Source organism: Bombina bombina, chromosome 6, assembly GCF_027579735.1.
Source record: "Bombina bombina isolate aBomBom1 chromosome 6, aBomBom1.pri, whole genome shotgun sequence".
Classification (NCBI taxonomy): Eukaryota; Metazoa; Chordata; class Amphibia; order Anura; family Bombinatoridae; genus Bombina; species Bombina bombina.
In genome coordinates this window covers 927,963,814-927,985,970 of record NC_069504.1, presented here as the reverse complement: position 1 = coordinate 927,985,970, position 22,157 = coordinate 927,963,814, and the positions used below count along the sequence as shown (strand labels likewise).

Genomic DNA, 22,157 nt, shown 5'->3' with positions numbered 1-22,157 from the left:
ATGTTCTATAAAAGGAGGCTTCCCACCTGCTAAATCACAAAAACGTCTGGAAACAGGTGTAAAGCAAAAGTTCTAAATATCATTTTAAAATCGATTAAGAACTGTGGTGTACATTTTTAAAGCAACATTAAAAATTCCATGCACCACCCTTTAATTATGGGTGCTACCATTTGGAACCTAGGCTTTACTATAAATATCTGAAGGAGAGTTGTTACACATGTGCAGACACGTCAGCAATGGAATGCAGTGAAAGATAGGATTCAACATGGTGGCACCCATAACTATAGGGAGGAGGGAAATAGCCCCAATACTATAATAAAGTATATTTAGTGTTTGATATCCCTTTAAAAATAAAACTGTCCTATGTGGTTCCAAAGTGTTCTTCTTAATGCAACCTCAATTTTAAAAGTGTCACTAAGAGTACTATGTAATGGACAAAGCTCATAGACTGTGAGCTGCCAAAGATCACAGAATATCATCAATGGTGTGGGGAGGGGATATAATAATGACAAACAGCTCTAAATAAATTTGAGGAAAGGAATGTGAGAATATCAAGGACAGAGTAAAGTAGAGAAACGCAGAGAAAAGCAGCTTTGACATTGCGATGAGGGAGTTACAGGGATGAATATATATATAATATATATATATATATGTATATATATATATATATATATATATATATATATATATATATATATATATATATATATATATATATATATATATATATATATATATAAAAATAAAGAATGTGATTGAAAGAAGACAAGAGATGGGTGTATGGTAAAATAAAAGACGGAAAAGGAAGTGGTAAAATATTATCAGCCAATAATTCCACAATCAAATGTTTAATTGTACATATTCTTTTTAATTTCTGTCCATCCTACATCTGCTTGTGTTAAAGGGATAGTAAAGTCCAAATTAAACTTTCATGATTCAGATAGGGCATGCCATTTTAAATAACTTTCTAATTTACTTGTATCATCAAATTTGCTTTATTCTCTTGTTATTCTTAGTTGAAAGCTAGGTCGGCTCATATGCTAATTTCTAAACCCCTGAAGGCCGTCTCTCATCTGAATGCATTTCACAGTTTTTCACAGCTAGATAGCGTTAGTTCATGTGTTTTATATAGATAACACTGTGCTCACGCACGTGAAGTTATTTAAGAGTCAGCACTAATTGCCTGAAATGCAAGTCTGTCATAAGATCTGAGATAAGGAGGCAGTCTGCAGAGGCCTATTAGTTATGCAAAACTGGGGAATGGTAAATAAAGGGATTATCTATCTTTTTAAACAATACAATTTTCGGTGTTTACTATCCCTTTAACATGGGGACACATACAAGCTTTTTAAGCACAATTGTGGTGTCTGTTACATCAATACAAATTTGACACCTTATACAAAGTAAAATTGCTTCTTATTGGAAAACTTTTATAAAATAATTAAAATGATTCCAGCTGGGCTTTCTGGCATGTTGGATTGTGACAACAGCTTGCATAGTATTTGTGCCATCAGCTTTGGTTGTTTCAGAGGGTTTGAAGAATCCCATAAATATAATTTACACTATTACTTTTGTTACTGTATATGTTATACTCTTTTTTTCCACAGTCCTACAATAAAACATTTTTCATTTGACATCAGAATGGTATCCACTTACCTGCAACAATTTCTGATCTTTCACTATATCCAACATAAAATTTACAAAGTAAAAGCTCCTGACACAAGTACAAGATATTTAAACTTACAGATCAGTGGTGTATTCTGGTAGATAACTGGGAATTCGTGTGAGTTTTTGATTGGAACAGTCAACAATCGTTCCTTCGCAGCGACACTTTTCAGGGCAAATAAGATCCATAAAGCAATCTCCACTGAATTTACTCCTGTAATCTTCAGAGCCTGTGGGAAATATTCAATTGTTTCAAATCAAACTGTAGAAGTATACTTTGAAATTGGTTATGAATCATGGCAGATGGTACAGCAAAAAGAAAAAAAAAGTATGTTCAGCTTAAAAGAAGTAACAGAAGGAATGGAAAAAAAATAAAAAATACAAATATATATATATATATATATATATATATATATATATATATATATATATATATATATATATATATATGTGTGTGTATCTTTGGAGATATGCACATTATATAATTGGCAGTAGTGGTACATATGTAATGACTATCATGGTTCTCATAATTACGTTCATTATCATTCATTAACAATGAAGCCAGCATGTTTTGTAGTGCTATAGAGGTGAGGTAGAGTGTATGCAAAGATTAAATAAATGTAAATATATTACAAGGTCCTGAATGATGGTGGGTGAATGAAACATAGATTCAGTAGGTTTACTTTCTGATAGATGATGTTGGTATGGCCAGCATACATGAATGAGTAGTGTAAGGGCATTATTTGGTATGCTTATCTCAATAGAGTGCTTTAGAAGGGGCTTGTTACTTTGAACGTTAGGCAACAAATTTAATGGTTATTTGGGGAGCTGCAAGACTATTATTTTTTTTTAGCTTGGTAAATATAAATCAGATCAACCAGGGAAAATGCAATTTAGTATAGTGCAGGGAAGCTATAGAGAGCTAAGGTAGTGAAAACTGGAATAGTAATTAAGAAGCTGATAAAAACAACCTCTAACTAGGGGGCACTATAAGATAAATGGGTATAATTATGAGACAAATTGTAAAGCTGAAACCCACTAAACATTAAAGAATAGGAATAAAGGTAAGGAGTATATATATATATATATATATATATATATATATATATATATATATATATATATATATATATATATATATATATACATATATATCTCAAATTACAATATGACCTGAAAAAGTAAATGAAAAAAATAATATATCAAATGATGAACCGATACATATCTCTATTGAAAAATGTCCATTAATAAATTAAGCTGTTGCTTGATGGTATCAAATAACAGAAATGGGGATATGTTGCACTCTCCTCACGTGTAGATGTCACGAAATCTGAGAATAAGAAAACAAGAGAGGCGCCTGTGTGTACCAGTAATAGAGCCAGATATTCACATTCAGTAAACCCTAGTAAGGGTACTCACATTTGTGAGGAGCATTCAGACAGTGCTATTAGGCATAGACTGGATATTTAACAGCGATCCAGCTCACTGATCCGCCCAGCTGCAGGAACAGGGGGGCATTAAATATTTGTTAAGAGCACTCAGACAGTGCTATTAGGCATGGACTGGGTATTTGGCAGCAACCCAGCTTACTGATCCAACCGATAGCAGGAACAATGTAACACAAGGATCCCAGGTCCCAATGGATTAGGAATACAAGTGGATGTTGCAAATATGCTACAACAAAATGCAGCCAGTGGCTCCCTATGAGAGTGGTAGGTATGCAGGAAAGGCATGGTTCCAGTGTATAAAATTGTAAAAAAGATTTAATAAAATAAAAAGTCACAATTACAAGGTAAAACATATAACATAAAACAATGGAACCAAAAGGTAGGGAATGCTAGCTACCCTCCTTTACAGATGCAAATGGGTGTGTATATTGGACTCAAAAGGATCATTACATAAGTCATCAGGTTCAACGACATAGACAGTAGGTGAAGTGGAATTGTCAGAATTTAATAGCACTTTTGTGCCTTAAATTTTCTTCTTCCTCATATTTTTGGAAGAGAAATATTTTTGTAAGGACAATTTCCTTGTATAGCCACTGGCTGCATTTTGTTGTGGCATATTTGCAGCATCCACTTGTATTCCTAATCCATTAGTACCTCCATGCTTTGGGATCCTTGTGTTACATTGTTCCTGCTATCGGTTGGATCAGTAAGCTGGGTTGCGGATCAGTGAGCTGGATCGCTGTTAAATATCCAGTCTACGCCTAATAGCACTGCCTGAGTGCTCCTCACAAATGTGAGTACCCTTACTAGGGTTTACTGAATGTGAATATCTGGCTCTATTACTGGTACACACAGGCGCCTCTCTTGTTTTCTTCTTCTCAAAACTGGAATAGTAACTGAAGATAATAGGCTTGATTTATCAAGCCCTTCTCCTCCCTATAACTGCAGGTTCTCACAAGAGAACCTGCAGTCATGATTTATCAAGCAACGGTCATCAGACAGCTGCTTTCCTACCCTCTTCTCCACCTCTAAGGTGGAGAATTTCAATCTCCTCTGTCTCGTCCGACCAGGGAGATTGACAGCTCCTGCCCGCACCATGAGTGGGCAGGGGGTGGGTTCGCACGCGAGTGCAAAGTAACGCTTGTATGCAATATTAAATTCCTACAGTGGATTGCTGCCCGCCAGAGGAGATCTGGGGCAGACAGGGGCCAATATGTACGCCCCTGTCCACCTTTGCTTGATAAATCGAGCCCAAAAGTGGAGATATGGAAGGTAATCTTCTTAGGTTATAACTGTGTTATTATATCCACCTTAGAACAGAATAGTTTCATACAAAGAGACACATAAAGCAAACTCAATAACTTAAGCAAATATTCCCAGTTCAAACTCAGTAGTGGCTTTTATCTTATTAATAGCATTATAAATAAAGAGATTTGATTAAATGTCAATTTCCAATAATAGCTATTTATTTAGATAAATTGTATCAATGAAGATTGATTACATTTTAAAAATGCACAAATTTCCCAACATGCAACCATAGGCATCCTGATTTGCCAATTACTATGAATGAATATTTGGGGCATCCCATGTAAACCTGTTTGGAATAAATACAAGTCAAGGTAATGAGTCCCATTTATCAAGCTCCGAACTGCTGCTCCATAACCCTGTCCGCCTGCTCTGAGCAGGCGGACAGAGATCGCCACAATTCAACCTGATCAAGTACGATCGGGTTGATTGACATCCCCTGCTGGCGGCCGCAAATCTGCAGGGGGGTGGCGTTGCACCAGCAGCTCTTGTGAGCTGCTGGTGCAATGCTGAATACGGAGAGCGTATTGCTCTCCGCATTCAGCAAGGTCTGTCGGACCTGATCCGCACTGTCGGATTACGTCCGACAGACCTTTAATAAATAGGCCTCAATGTGTTGAACTACATACTTAACATTAAATTCTAGCTTAGAACAATTTGTTGATACAACCATTTGTCCATGCTTCAATAGTGAAAGCTATCCATCTATCTATCTAAATATCTATCTATCCATCTATCATCTATCTATTATCTATCTATCTATCTATCTATCTATCTATCTATCTATCTATCTATCTATCTATCTATCTATCTATCTGTCTGTCTGTCTGTCTGTCTGTCTGTCTGTCTGTTTGTCTGTCTGCCAATCTATCTACCTTGCTATCTATCTACCTTGCTATCTATCTATCTATCTATCTATCTATCTATCTATCTATCTATCTGTCTGTCTGTCTGTCTGTCTGTCTGTCTGTCTGTCTGTCTGTCTGTCTGTCTGTCTGTCTGTCTGTCTGTCTGTCTGTCTGCCTGTCTGTTTGTCTGTCTGCCAATCTATCTACCTTGCTATCTATCTACCTTGCTATCTATCTATCTATCTATCTATCTATCTACCTTGCTATCTATCTATCTATCTATCTATCTATCATCGACAATCTCTGATCCTCTAGAATAATGGTCTGTTCAAGTTTCTAAAAACTCTCACCTCAAATTAATGCCACTAGAGATAGCTAGGCAGATGATGAACTGACAAAATAACAAATTCTGAAAGCTATGTGTAAACTCTTAATTACATCATTTTTAAATTCACTTTTAGAATTATATTTTAAAAGAATACAAAGATAACAATTTCCGTGCAGTTATTTTTGTAAATAAACAGTATGGTATACGTTTGTAATATTTTTAGAAACAAGAATAAAAAAGTTCAAAATAACATGGCCAAAGATAATAGTGATTACATTATACACACATATATAATTGTATGAAACATTTGCCTGGAGAATGAAACTGAAGAAGTTGTTATGAAAAAGAAATTAAGTAAACATTAGCAATGCTGGAACAAAGCTGGAATAAGCATATGGTACTTCAGAAAACAGAATGTGTAAAACACTCCCAAAAGCCTTATATGTTCAGTATATCATTTCCCAAATTCTGCTTTCATCTGAATGTAATGTGGGAAGATCATGTATAAAGAAACTTAAAGCCTGGGACTATTAGTATTCTTCAGCTCAGAGTACAATGTTGGCACTACAAATAAATTGTTAAGTGCCTAAGTTGTTTATGTTACAAATGATATAATAATTTGTGAATTAAAAAAAAAAAATTAATTTATAAATATACTTCATCAAATATATTCTTATTTTACTAGTAAAATGATAGTCTGACATCCAGCCAGAAAATATGTAGACTGAATGTATATTTAAAAATGCAGGCTAGATATTTAAGTTAAAGCTATTGACATGTTTAAGGTAGGGTTACTATAAGCAAAAATAGCCAAGGACTCAGTAACTGCTTAAAGGGATAAACTGTCTACGCCTGCCTTCCTTCAAACAACATTTTACTAATCCCATGCAATGTGCGGTTAAAGTCATTTGATAAGGTTTTAACACACTTGATCTATAGAAATAATTTGTAATACAACATTTTTAAAGGAAAATAATTATTTAATGGTATTTGGTTGTAATATCAAGGACATAAAATCCCAAAAGATAATCTCAAAGATTGAGATGTCATGGACATAGATGTTGTGTTTGTCTGTGCCATATTGGTTGACGAATATCATGGCTGACAATTTCATATCTAAGGTAAGGTTATTGCTAGGGTCAGGGATTAGGGTTAGGTTTGTACTATCCAAGAGGTTTATACATGTTCCTTTCCCTGCCACCTGCACCTGCAACATTCTTGCACAGGTGGTATTGCCCCATCCACTTTGTGACCCATTGCAACATTGTTGCTGCTATATTTTTCAAGCACAATATTCCATTAGAAGGCCACATTTAATGCAGCATTTCAGATCCCTTATTGTGACTTGCAAGCAAGCATTTACAAAAATACTTACATAGATTTTGTATATTTTTATTTAAAAAACCTCCTTGCTTCTCCATTCTGTCTCACTAAAATCTCATAAACCTCTCAAGTGTGAAGATACTCTCTGATTTCCCTATTATTGGAGTAATTTTTAAAATCCATCTTAATTTGCATTATATAATGGTGCAATTTACCCATCTCCTACACAATTGCATATTTCTATGCAGTTTAACAGATATATTACAAAAAGCATGACCTACGGATTAAGTATTAATTAGGTGCAAATTTCTACTGATTATGCTCAGAGTAGCACACTTGGCCATAATGAGAATATACATATTAAAGAGATAGACTAATACTAATTAAAAGGTATGGAATGAAAAACATCTTAGTTATTATAATAATTATTTTTAATGTGCTGTATTCACTCTGTTCTGTTTGTGCACTGTTTTAATGCACAAATACCGCAGTACTTTTAGGCAAACTCAAAACCTTCACAAATCATTTGGACTTGAAACACTGATATGTTACTGCCAGAAGCTTGCAAAACAGTGGTAACTTAACTAGGCTCTGGCTTACCACAATGGTTTCAATATGCTTCATTATAACTCGGTCCTTAGAAAAACAGAAAAAAATAGAAACTTTTGCTTCAACGATTTGTGCTGAGAATTAATGTAATTCTGCCCAAGCTTCTCAAAATATTCTTTTAGCACAAGTTGCTCAAACATTAATAAATCATAATACACTTATGGCTGAGGACTGCTTAACCCTTTGAGTGCTAAGCACTTTCCCACCTGGGTGCTAAGCTTTTTAAGTTTTCTTTTTATATATTTTTTGAAAAAAAATGTTTTAACTTTTTTTTTTTCCAGATCCCCAAGACTTACACTGTTGGAAAGGTTAGACGATTATCTTTCCAACGGTGGGTCTTTGGGGTCTGTAGCTGCTTAGATGCCTGGGGTGCGATCCGATATACGGCGCAGGTTTCGGCGCAAGCGTGGAAACCTGCGCCGCCCATAGTTTGACCTCGCACATCGGGCTATCACATATACGGCGCCGGCAGTTGCTAAAGTGCCGTAAGTCGGACAAACTAGCGATGTCCAGAAATAAGCGTAAGTACAAATTTCTGGAGTCGCCAATGACTTACGGCACTTTAGAAACTGCCTGCGCCTAAAAAAACGTACTAAATATGAAATCTCCCGTAACTGTCTAACACACCTCCCAAACATCATCCCGATACGTATACCCCTATATACACAATGCCCCCTCTCACTCCTAATAATAAATATATTAACCACTGAACCGCCACTCCTGGACCCCGCCGCCAGCTACATTAAATGTATTACCCCCTAATCTGATCCCCCTACACCGCCGCCAGCTACATTAAATGTATTATCACCTAATCTGACCCCCCTACACCGCCGCCAGCTACATTAAATGTATTACTCCCTAATCTGACCCCCCTACACCGCCGCCACCTATATTAAATTTATTAACCCCTAATATGATCCCCCTACACCGCCGCCACCTATATTAAATTTATTAACCCCTAATATGATCCCCTACACCGCCGCCACCTATATTAAATGTATTAAGCCCTAATCTGACCCCCCTACACCGCCGCCACCTATATTACATTTATTAACCCCTAATATGGTGTAGGGGGCTCAGATTAGGGGTTAATATAGTTAATATAGGTGGCGGCGGTGTAGGGGGATTAGATTAGGGGTTAATATAGTTAAGATAGGTGGCGGCGGTGTAGGGGGCTCAGATTAGGGGTTAATATAGTTAATATAGGTGGCGGCGGTGTAGGGGGGTCAGATTAGTGGTTAATACATTTAATATAGGTGACGGCGGTGTAGGGGTGTCAGATTAGGGGGTAATACATATAATATAGGTGGCGGCAGGGTCCGGGAGCGGCGGTTTAGGGGTTAAACACTTTATTAGGTATTGCGGTGGGGGATTGCGGTTGACAGGTAGATAGACATTGCGCATGCGTTAGGTTTTATTTTGCAGGCAGTTTAGGGAGTTACGGGGCTCCAATACTCAGCGTAAGGCTTACTACGCCTGCATTTTGTGGCGAGGTGAAAATGGAGTAAGATTTCTCCATTTTCGCCACGTAAGTCCTTACGCTGTATATTGGATACCAAACTGCGCGGGTTTGGTATATCAGTCTATGGGCCAAAAAACTACAGCCGAAGGGTGAAATATACGAGCGTAACTTCTATGTTATGCCGTATATAGGATACCAAACCAGCGCAAAATTTGGCGTCGCCGGCTTTTGCGGGCGACGCTGTATATCGGATCGGGCCCCTGAAATACAGGCTTCTAAGCAGCATGCCCCTTGCTCCTATACTTAACATTGTTAAGTATAAATAAAGTTGCACAGTGACGTCATCATGTCTTTGCGCGTGACGTCAACATGCATAACGTGGAGCCCCGACGATGCCTGTCACTATGCAGGCCCGATCACCAGGGTAGGAGCGGGTGGGAGCCCCCAGATCTCCCTCAAGGTAGGAGAGTGCTAGCAATGACTCTGCGCCGTCGTTAGCACCAGAGTGGGAAACTCTGCGACGGCTCAGGCACTCAAGGGGTTTAATATTAATAGTGGTAATTGGTAATTATGTCATAAAATAGAGAATGGATTTTTATTACAGTTTCTTCCAGCATTACAGTATAGGTTAAATTGTAAAGCAAGCAATGTATTAATAGCAACAGTAAGGAGATACACAGATCAGGGGAGGGGCAAGTAGTGCTTAAGGGGTGTGGTCAGTTAGTTTATGGATGTGGTAAATGGTGCATAGGGAGTAGTTATGTGATCTCTGGTTTCACTTTCTGAAACTGGAACATTAATAGGGAAGAAAGTGAGAGGGATTTTGAGACAAAGAATTCAAACCAGGACCTTCACATGAAATACAGGAGCTCTATTATTATTACTTATAAAAAAAAATCTGATATAGTTGTTTTCAACTATGCTTTTGCTAAATTACAGATAGTTATCTTGTCAATATAGTCTATTATGTGAGGGATTTAGAGCACCCCAACTAAATCTAGATGTTAGCATGGCCTAGGCTTTCGCTTCAGCAATAATATATCACTTACATTTGAGCATAAAATACAAGTGCTATTATTTGAAATTGAGCAGCATTAGCACACAATAGTGCTAATAATTTTTGAGTTACACTTGTATTCTAGCCCTTTATCAGACAGTGTGAAAGTATCTGATCTCAAATCCTCTCAATTTAACATTAAAGGGACAGTCTACACCAGAATTTTTATTGTTTTAAAAGATAGACAATCCCTTTATTACCCATCCCCCAGTTTTGCATAACCAACACAGTTATATTAATATACTTTTTACCTCTGTGATTACCTTGTATCTAGCCATCTCCTGACAGCCCCCTGATCACATGACTTTATATTTATTTATTATTGCTATTGACTTGCATTTTAGTCAATTAGTGTTGTGTTGTGCTGACTCTTAAATAACTGACCGGGCGTGAGCACAATGTTATCTATAAGGCCCACATGAACTAGCAATCTCCTGTTGTGAAAAGCTAATAAAAAAGCATGTGATAAGAGGCTGTCTGTAGTGGCTTAGAAACAGGCAGGCATTTAGAGGTTTATATGTTAAAAAGTATATTAATATAACAATGTGGGTTGTGCAAAGCTGGGGAATGTGTAGTAAAGGCGTTATCTATCTTTTTAAACAATAAAAATGTTGGTGTAGACTGTCCCTTTAACTTTAAAATACATTTGATATATTTATAAATAGAATTAAAAATAAATTAAATTAATAATACTAAAAAAAACTTAATGCAGAAGTCCCAGTCCATAAATAGAGCTAATAGTTGTATACTCATTAGATCAGAGTTGCTAACTCTGCCAGCTGAATTGAGTTCTCTTTTGCCATACACAAATAAGACATTTCACCAAACTACAAAATGCTTTGCTGATCATTTCTGTGCTACATTGTTAGTAGTAGTGCAAATATTGGGTCCTATTTAAGATGGTACGTGCGGTCATGATCCGATATAGCGGATCATGTCCGCTGCACATCAATAAATGCCGACAGCATACACTCTGGGCTTTTATCATTGCACCAGCAATTCTTGTGAACTGCTGGTGCAATACCGCCCCTTGCAGATTCGGCCGCTAGCAGGGGGTGTCAATCAACCCGATCATATTCGTTCTGGTTGATTTCTGTTGGTTTCTGACCGTCTTTAGGGGCATCAAGCTCCATACAGAGCTTGATAAATATGCCCCATTGTCTTACAATCTACTGAATGATTCAAGTATATTAAATGCTAAAAAAAAAACTTATAACGGTTATTTCTTTATAGATTGTTCAATATAAAAACTACTAATACATTATTCACAAACATTTCTGCCCTATTTTTTTGTTGTTGTAATAAACAGATCCTTGTTCCAATTACCTGTCTGAATTTTGCCATTATGCACTTAATGTGAAGATTAGTTTATAGCAAAAATTGGATAAATCCAAATTATTTCTTTCATGATTCAGATAGAGCATAAAATATCAAACAACTTTCCAATTTACTTCTATTTTCAAATTTGCTTCATTTTCTTTGTATCCTTTGTTGAAGGAGCAGCAATGCACTACTGGGGGATGGCTAGCCATATCAGGACATCAAATCACAAGAAGCTTATGGGGCCAATTTATCAATGTCTGGCGGACATGATACACTGTAGCGTATCATGTCTGCCAGACATCTCTGAACTGCTTGTGCAATGCCGCCCCCTGCAGATTCGCGGCCGCTAGCAGGGGGTGTCAATCAACCTGATCGCATGCATTGGCGCGGATTGATGTCCGCAGCCTCAGAGGCGGCATACGAGTTAATGAGCAGCGGTCTTCGCGCGGAAATAGAGGCATTGGGGCCGATACGGACCTTGTTAAATCGGCCTCTATATGTGCAGTCACCAATCAACAACAAGTTCACAGTAGTGAATTGCTGCTCCTGAGCCAATCTAGAAATACTTTTCAACAAAAGATACCAAGTGAACAAAGCAAATGAGATAATAGAAGTAAAAAGGAAAGATATATTTTTCAAAGTAAGAACCATCAAGTTGTGGAAATCACTTCATGGTGAAGTTGTGATAGCAGATTCAATGGATAGCTTTAAAAGGGGTGTATTTATTTTAGGGATTACAAGAGGTGTGAATGGTTATGCTAAATAGTGTAACTATGTATACACAGTATATATATATATATATATATATATATATATATATATATATATATATATATATATATATATATATATATTAACTATTAACTATTACATTTAGTTAGGGTGATGAGCATTTTGATTGCTGCAGAAATCACCATAGCTGTTGGTGCTAATTATTATTTTTTTAATCTTAATTAAGGGTGACAGGAACTTTAATAAATGGAGAAAGAAATACATTTTTCAAGAATTCCTTCTCATAAATATACAAAGTCAACCAGGCTGACTGCTATGATGAGGAGAAGAATGTGGATTGTATCCAGTGCAATGTTTGTCAAACTTGATAAAGAGTAAAGCTAAAATATGCTGTACTTAATAAAAAGTGATCACTGTGGACAGAGAAGTATGATCTACAGCACGTTCTTGTCGAGTACTCAAAGTCAGCTGTTACTTTACAAGACAGCAACTATCAACTGCCAACATCAAGGTAAAATTTACTATTTAAACATGAGCCTTATAATCACTTAGACAGGTGGCTGGTCTATTATGTGATTCCCACCAGGAAACGAATGTGAAATTCAGCCATCTGCTTATAAGGCTAGTTAAATGTGTGTGTCCATTAGACTGTGCAATATTTTATCTGGTGTTTTACAACTGAGAATTAAGCAGTTCATAGGACTCAAGAACCACAATTAAAAATGATGTTGCAGTATTATTTCCTCTATTATAAAAAAATGAATCTTAATGAAGAATGGATAAAAACAAAGCTAAGGCTTGAAGGTATAGTCCACATTTTAGCTGCTCTGTTCTAGTCTTCTGAAAAAAATCTTAATAAATGTTCATGTATCATTTAAAATGCATTCAGTGGCCCTACCTATAAAACTGGATTTACGATTGAAATGGACATTAAATATTCATAGGTTATTATCTATTCTCTCCAGCAGCAACTGTAATAATATTCAGGACTAGATGAAGGCTAAAGCTACTACGTTTTGACTAATTTTGAAAATATATTGAAACATATTGCAGGTTTTAAATATCAATTATTGTGAATTGTATATGCAGGCTGCAGTCAGGAATTAATAATAATACAGTTACAGGATCAGTTTTTTTTTTTACTTGTAGCTCCTGCACAAGAAAGTAAATTGAGCAGTATTTCTTAATAAGAGTGCACAAAATTTTTGTAATATCATTTTTACAGAGAACTGGGCTAAAAATGCTTTTCTTTTCCAGTAAATAATTAAAAAAATAAGAACTTTCTTAAACAAAAAAAATAATAATACAAAAATAAAGATTTAGTTCTTTGTAAATTGTAAAGCGAATAATGTCCCTTATCAATAAAACTATTTATTTTGTTTTACTAAATGTCCTGTTTAAAAAGAAGTGTTATTCTAATAATAAAAACATACATTTAGCTATAAAAACAGAAATGTATCAGTTGATACAGTGGGGCCGATTTATCATGTGTCTGGTGGACATGATCTGCTGTAGCGATCATGTCCGCCAGACATCGATAAATGCCGACAGCATATGCTGTCTGCATTTATCATTGCGTAAGCATTCCTTGTGAATTGCTGCCCCCTGCAGATTCGCAGCCGCTAGCAGGGGGTGTCAATCAACCCGATCATATGCGATCGGGCGGATTGTTGTCTGTCGCCTCAGAGGCGGTGGACGAGTTAAGGAGCAGCATTCTTAAGACCGCTGCTTCTTATCTTATGTTTCGTGGAAACAGCTGCATATAGCAGCATTCGGGTCAAAACAAGTCGGCCCTAGTGTGTTGTTATGGGTAGCAGCCACTCATCGTGATAGATTTATCAAGCAGCGGATGCTGCTTTCTACGCTGAAACCTAAGTTAAGAAGCAGCGGTCATAAGATACGATTGGGATGATTGACACCCCCTGCTAGCGGCCGCGAATGTGCAGGGGACAGGATTGCACAAGCATTTCACAAGAAATGCTTGTGCAATGATAAATGCAGACAGCGCATTCTGTCGGCGTTTAACAATCTGGGGTGGACATGATTCGCTACACAAATTGTATTTTCACCTATATAAATTTTATAAAGCTATTATAATAGTTTTCCCTCTGCTCTAGAATAGTATGGTTTCCAGAAATAATGCATTGGTTATTGATTTATTCTGAATTTCTTTCTAGTACAGGATGGCAAAGCTATGACACGAGTGGCACTTGTAATGAATTTGCTTGCACTCTGCCTCTTGGCTACCCCACTACTACTTGGTTTCATTGACTGTGAGTGTAGTGCTTAAAGGGACATGACACCCACATTTTTCTTTCATGATTTAGAAAGAGAATGCATTTTTAAACATCTTTCTAATTTACTTCAATTATCTAATTTGTTTTATTCTCTTGATATTCTTTGCTGAAAAGCATATCTAGATATGCTCAGTAGCTGCTGATTGGTTGCTGCACATAGAAGCCTCATGTGATTGGCTCACCCATGTGCATTGCTTTTTCTTCAACTAAGGATATCTAAAAAATGAAGCAAAATTAATAATAGAAGTAAATTGTAATGTGGTTTAATTTTGTATGTTCTATCTGAATCATGAAAGAAAGATTTTGGGTTTAATGGCCCTTTAATCATATATTTGTCTTATGAATTAATACTGTTGACTTCATTTATAAATCGGTGGGCACAGCTTGGGAACCCTTGTGATGCAAGTTTTCTCATTGGAGCCTCCAACTGCAAGTTAAGAAAAAATGATCTATAAAGTGGCACTTCCTACTTTCTCTGTCACCTCATAGGAAGGTGGTGTTTTAAAACATCATCCAAGATGATGGACAAGCCCTGGCTAAAAACCTTGTCCACAAGCATGCGGATAAAATAGCAATTAATTGTTTATATATGTTATAAATTCACAAGAAATACATAACTACTATAGGGCCTGGTTAGGAGTTTGAAAATCAGCACAATGTTCTTAAGAAATAAGCAAAACTATACATTTTTATAAAAACACTACCAGATGGGATATATAAACGGATCATCTACAAATCATTTATGCAAAGAAAAATCTAGTGTACACTGTCCCTATAAGGATAATTTTTTAGACCATTGTTCCCAATTTATACACACGCTCTTAAGATGGTTCACCAAGGCATTTAATAATTAGGATGGCTGAACAAAAAAATCCACTGATTTCTTTGAATAAACTATAAGTTTTAAGTGTTTTGTGAATAAATATCCAGAGACGGTCTGCAACATTCATATACTGTTTGTCAGTCATAATCTTTCAAAACTCTATTCACCAATTTGATTAGTTATCAAACGTCATATGAGATCTACAAAGGTGTGCACTGCATTTATAAAACAGAGATTAATTATGCAAACATTGGATCGTTATAATAACTGAAATTAAAATGTTTTCCTGGGTGATTTACTACACAAATTACTGGCTGACAGATTTTTATAGATTTTACAAGAAGTATTCAGCAGTTAACATTGTTAGACTTCTGACGTTGTGCTCTTTCTGACACCAAACACTGGGATTCACAAATAAATTAATGAGCATGCATGTTTCAGTGCAAACAAAGGATATTAAGAGGTTGGAAAATAGAAAGTAAGTCAATGATGATTAAATTGTCAGTTCATGAACATTATTTGCAGTGTAAAAAAAATATTTATATATATATATTTCTCTGACCATTGGAGACTCTATTCTCAACACCTAACTCCAGAGGGTCGAATTATCAAGCTCCAAATGGAGCTTTATGCCCCTATTTCTGCGCAAGCCTTGAGGCTTGCCGGAAACAGCAGTTATGAAGCAACGGTCTATAGACCGCTGCTCCTTAACTGGTCCACCTGCTTTGAGGCCGCGGACAGAAATAAACCCGATCGAATATGATTGGGTTGATTGACACCCCCTGCTAGTGGGAATCTACAGGGGGTGGCATTGAACAAGCAGTACACAAGAACTGCTTGTGCAATGATAAACGCAGACAGCGTATGCTGTCAGCATTTATCGATGTTAGGAGGACATGATACGCTATATCGTATCATGTCCGCTCGCACTATGATAAATTGGCCCATGTCTGCTGTCTTGGGGTCACATTTGACTCAGAACTCACATTCATATACAAGCACTTAACAATTCATGTCGTGCACACCTACACAGCATTTACAGAATTCATCCTTTTCTTACTCAAAAAAACTACAATTTATTCCCTCATTTTGACTCATTTTGACATTGACTATTGCAATCTACTTCTAAATGGCCTTACAAAACACTGCCTCTCTTTCCTCCAATCTATTATCAATGCTTTAGCTAGACTCATTTACCTAAGTCACTGATCTACATCAGCTGCTCTGCTCTGCCAGTCTCTACACTGGCTTCCCATACACTCCAGAATACAATTTAAAATATTAACCCTAACTTACAAAGCACTCAACAGCCTCACTCCCAACTATATTTCCTCTCTCATCTCCAAATATTCCCCATCCTGTACTCTAACCTTGTATAGCTTCAGATGCTCCTTGAAATCACACCTATCCAGAGAGCCTTACCATCTCTCCTCCATCTCTCATCCTAACCAAAATAATTATTGAACTGCTTGACTCACTGCTGCAACTAAAATCCATGTGACAAGCTACCCCAAACCTTATGTCTCTGAACCCTCAGACTGTAGACTGTAAGCTCTCTGGAGCAGGGCCCTCTTCCATCTGTACTAGATTTATTTAGTCTGTTATGTTTTGTATCTTTGTAAACCTTGTCATTATAGACCCCTATCTCTGTACCCAGTGCTACAGAAGTTTGCGGTGATATACAAATAAATTATATTAATAATATTATATAATATAGTGCATTCTGCTTTCTTTACACATTAACATTAATATTTATCTTAACGCAAATTGGTGACTTGCTGCATAGATCTTTTAAAACTTACTTAATTACTGCGTCAAATTAGATGATTTTATTTCTGAACTTGAGTGTGTGATTCAATATCATATCTGCAACATTTCTACCTCACACTTTCTTCACCTTTTGAAATGTCAGCAAACAATCTTTTTTGGAAATGTAATCTCAAATTAAACTTTACTACACAGAAACAGATTGTGTGGGGCTGGTTAATGTCTCATGTAAATTTCAATCCAGAAAATGAACTAGATTCACTATCTGCTACTGCAGATATTGTGCTATCCAATAAGAATTGTCCAAAGAACATTTCTCTTTGGTTGCTATAGAACAAATGGTGAGCTCAAACAATCCCTCAGTGAATATATTACTGATCAGAAATTGCTTGACTATGAAATCATTACTATACAATTACAATAATATATGATTTTGACTTGTATTCATATTAGATGTACCTATGAGATGTACTCTATGCAACCCTGAATGTCATGATACTTGCTTGAAGAGACAGGAAACCCAATTTTTTTCCTTTCATGAGTCAGACAACTTTTCAATGTACTTATATTATCTCATTTGCTTTGTTCTCTTGGTATTCTTTGTTTGAAAGCACACCTAGGGAGATAGGTGCTGATTGGTGGCTTCACATATTTGCCTCTTGTCATTGTGTTCAACTACTTCCCTGAAAAGCACTGCTGCTCATTCAACAAATGATGCAAAAATAATAAAGCAAATCAGATAACAGAAGATGTTTATAACTATTTGCGCTAAATCATGAAAGGTTTTCCTGTTCCATTAATTGCCACTTCTGTGTAACATTCACACGCACCTCACTGCATCTGTCTGGCTGTCATATTTATGCAGCGTCCAACACAATGCTCTCTCTTCTCTTGTATTTAGTAACGTGTGCTATATCTTGTCACATGAGTAACTACATTGTACAGGTGTCCAGCTGTAGCACAGAGGCTATCAGGAAACTAATGGATTGCTGGAGAAGGACATCTGATCAGACGATCTGAGAATCTGACTTTAGGGAGTGATTGGAGAAATGCAACAAATCCGTGGTCTGTTTCAACACATATATCTAGTATAGTATATATAGTAGGTTTGCAAATTGTCCAGGTTTAATCTAAACAGCCCAGTAATCTAGTAGTATGTTCCATATCCTGTGCCATCCTCATAAAGAGGAAGAAAGAGAGGGAAGAAGGAAGGAGTACAGCCTACATTGGGCTAGATTACAAGTGGTGTGCTACCTGTTGCGCGTAAGAGTGAAAAGGGGTTTATTGTGGCTCTTTGCACGTGTCGGAAGTAGTGCAGGAAATAAGAGTTGAAAACAAATGCAATCACTCGAGAGCAATTGATTTTAACGCTTGTCGGGATAGTGCGACTTCAGAGCTCTTGCTAACTGTTTCGCTTGACTAAAAAGTTGCACAAGAAACATAAAAAATACAAAGTTCAGTACATTTACATTATCCAATAAAATTATTTTAAAAAATTGCAATAAAAGGTTATAAGGGCTCAAAGATATGAGTTCTCAGGTGTTAGAAAAAAAAAAGGCAGGCAAAGGGCTTTACATAGAGATACATACATATACATGTATAAATATGTATATGTATGTGTATATATATATATATACTGTATATATATACTGTATATATATATATGTGTGTATGTGTGTGTGTGCAGATGTATTTATATGTGTATATATGTATTTACAGACATATATGCACATATAAACACATAAATACATATGTATATATAAATAGACATAAATATAAGTGCATTGGAGCCCTTTGCAGTCAAGTAGTTGAAAACATGTAAAAGCATATTTATTCAATATTCATATTTAGTAGTGTTTAACTGTGTATTTACTGTAAATATTTCACGTTCTAATGTTCTTCACATAGGGGAATATGTTCTAAGTATTTTTAAAGATATATTACTATATATATCTGTATATATCTATAAATATATATACTCATATATATATTTATATATTATATATATATATATATATATATATATATATATATATATATATATATATATATATATATATATATAAAAATATGTATAGATATATATTGTACCAAAAACATTATATATATATGTGTATGAATAAATAGAAGAGATTCAGCTATGTGAAGAACATTGCAATGTGAAATATTAATATTTCATGTCGGGTTAGCTCACTTGAGAAAATGCAATTGGGTTTGCGTGACTTGTTGGGTGTTAGTTCCCCCCCCCCCACACACACACACACACTTTTCACACTCCATTAAAGTATATAGGGGAATATGTTAACACGGTCACAATATTTCAAGTTCGGCTTTTTGCTAACAACAGGTTAGTGCTCCTGCAAATACATTTTACTTGTAATATGCGCCCTACCCAACGTGTGCATAAAATTTACTTCTAGCGGAGTTGACACGTGGATCTGGTCCATTGTAGGTGAGAGAGATTATCAGTGGGTTACCTCACCTAGTGCTTATGGAGCCGGAGGAGAGAAACCATAAGCATTACCTCGCCTAGTGCTTGTAGTGCTGGCCGAGTTACAGATATGAAGGCTCAGCAAACATCAAATGAGCATAAGTCAGAGAATTCAATGGGTTTAAAAGCACCAAACTGCGCTTGGGCAGGAGAACATAGGGTGCAGCCACATCATATGTTTCCAGTGCTGTAGGAAGAGTCACACAGAAGGTCTATCATGTAAAGGAGAAAGATTGCACTGGGTGCAGATGACCTCCTCTACTGGTCATGCACAGTACAGTCCTACATGTGATGTGCGGAGCAAGTGGGTCATGTGAATGGCCTCACCCACATTATGAACCCTCCCCGTGCCCCACCAAAGTGTTCTGAAAATGGCTATGAAGAAAGCTGTTAACCCTTGGTTGCAAAGCAAATGCATGTAATCTAAGGTATATTAGATATATATATATATATATATATATATCACAAAGGTCTGTTTGGACATATATACCTGGCATAACATGGAGCAAAGGTAAGTACAATATGTATCCACATATATCTGGTATAAATTGGATGCTAGGGAAATCTCTGGGAAACATATGGCAAAAATTAAAAACATTTTAGTTTTTAGTCTACGCTATGTGGACAAACAGATGGCATAGCAAGGGAATAAGGACCACATGATTGGTCAGGGACCCAATGTATGCATCTAATTGTCATTTAGTGCCATGTGTCTTTATAAAGTTCATTTAGTCTTTAATGTAATTTAACTAAACTAGAATCACTTCATTTTTCTTCCCAAACAAAAATAATGTCCTCTCCAATAATCATGGAATGATTTGCTTTAAAAAAAAAAAAAAAACATTTGTTGATGTAATTTGTATACTGTAATGAAATGCATATTCATGCCTTTATACATATATTTATCTATTTTTTTTTTCTATTTGTGATTCCAAAAAAATGTTCTGCAAATATTAATGATTCAATTCATATAGGCAATCACGGGAAGTGTATAACATGTCATAAAACATAAAACAAGATCAGTCTATGACATTATTGAACCAAAATGTGGACTGTTTGGAAATAAATGGGATTTAGCCTAATTTATTCAGGGGACAAAAATTACATTATAGAGACCTCACAAATACAGATAATCAAATGGTTTAAATGGCATTGGGAAGGCAATACATATAAGGAAAGAATGTTAAAATGTGCGATATTGCGGATCATGTCTGCTGCACATCGATAAATGCCGACAGCATACGCTCTCTGCATTTATTATTGCACTAGCAGTTCTGAAGAACTGCTGGTGCAATACTGTATTGGATCGGGTTGATTTCCAGCGATGTCTGTCCGCTGCCTTAGAGCAGACGGACAGGTTATGGATAGGGATGGGCGAATGTTTCTAAAAATTTGAAATTTAAAACGAATTTTGATACATTCGTTCGTTCGAATCGAATTTTGAATATTTATATAACATTCTAACATTCTATTTTCGAATTTTCGTTTTCAAATGTTTCAATAAAATTCTAAAATATTTGTTCGAATAATAGAATGTTTAGCTATGTATTCATTCAATTTCGAAATGTAATATTCGAATTTGAATGTGACATTCGAATTCGAATGTGACATTCAAATTTGAAATAGTATTTCTAGTCTACAGCTGTGTTTAATAAATGTAATATTCTAATTTGAATGCTACATTCGAATTTGAATGTCACATTCGAATTTGAAATAGTATTTCTAGTCTAATACTGTGTTTTAAATGTGATATTCGATTTGAATGTGACATTCGAATTCGAAATAGTATTTATAGTCTAATACTGTGGTTTATAAATGTAATATTCGAATTCGAATGTGACATTCGATTCGAATGTGATATTCAATTCGAATGTGACATTTGAAATAGTGTTTCTAGTCTACAATTGTGTTTTATAAATGTAATATTTGAATTTGAATGTGATATTCAAATGTGACATTCGAATTCGAATGTGACATTCAAATTCGAATGTGACATTCACATTCGAATGTGACATTCGAAAACTGTAAATAACATTCGAAAATCGAATTTTTAAGAATATTCATTCTTATCAACATTCTATTATGTAAATCGAATTGTTCTAACATTCGAATTCAGATATAAACACATTCGCCCATCCATAGTTATGGAGCAGCGGTCTTTAGAAGGCTCGCCAGAAACACGGGACAACAAGCTCCATACAGAGTTTGATAAATAGGCCCCATAGGTACACTACTGCAGAGGTTTGATCTTTTTGCAAGTAATAAGCTTTATACTTTTTTATTGTCTGATCCTAAATGTCCTGAGTATCCAAGAGATGGAACAGTGCAAAGTCTGTGAAATATCATCTCACATAAATATTTTAAGATAGAAAGTATTATCTTGTTAAAGAAGAAGTTATGATATTTTTTGGAATGGTGAGTACACTGGACTGGACAAGCAAATAAAAACTTGTATTATTTAGGTGTCTCGTGATCTCTGTAATCACATTACATTTTTCCAGTGAAATGTATCAATGTCTCCCAAGTGCAACACAGCTTGCAAATATGATACTGTTTACTGAAATAACTTCTAATTGATTCCTAATTCTGCATGTGATAGGTTTAAATAGATATTGTGCATTTGCTCATATAAATTCAACAACATGCATTTAAATAGCAATATTAAACATTAGAAGCAAC

General features: G+C 35.8%; 1 protein-coding gene across 1 annotated transcript in view; it reads right to left on the bottom strand.

Moving 5' to 3' along the window:
- The window catches only part of SLIT3 (slit guidance ligand 3), an 890,559-nt gene that overhangs the window by 163,753 nt on the left and 704,649 nt on the right, over positions 1-22,157 (bottom strand). Inside the window, exon 15 of the mRNA XM_053718567.1 lies at positions 1,745-1,895. Coding sequence (XP_053574542.1) covers positions 1,745-1,895 — 151 coding nt within the window. The remainder of the gene's footprint in view (positions 1-1,744; positions 1,896-22,157) is intronic.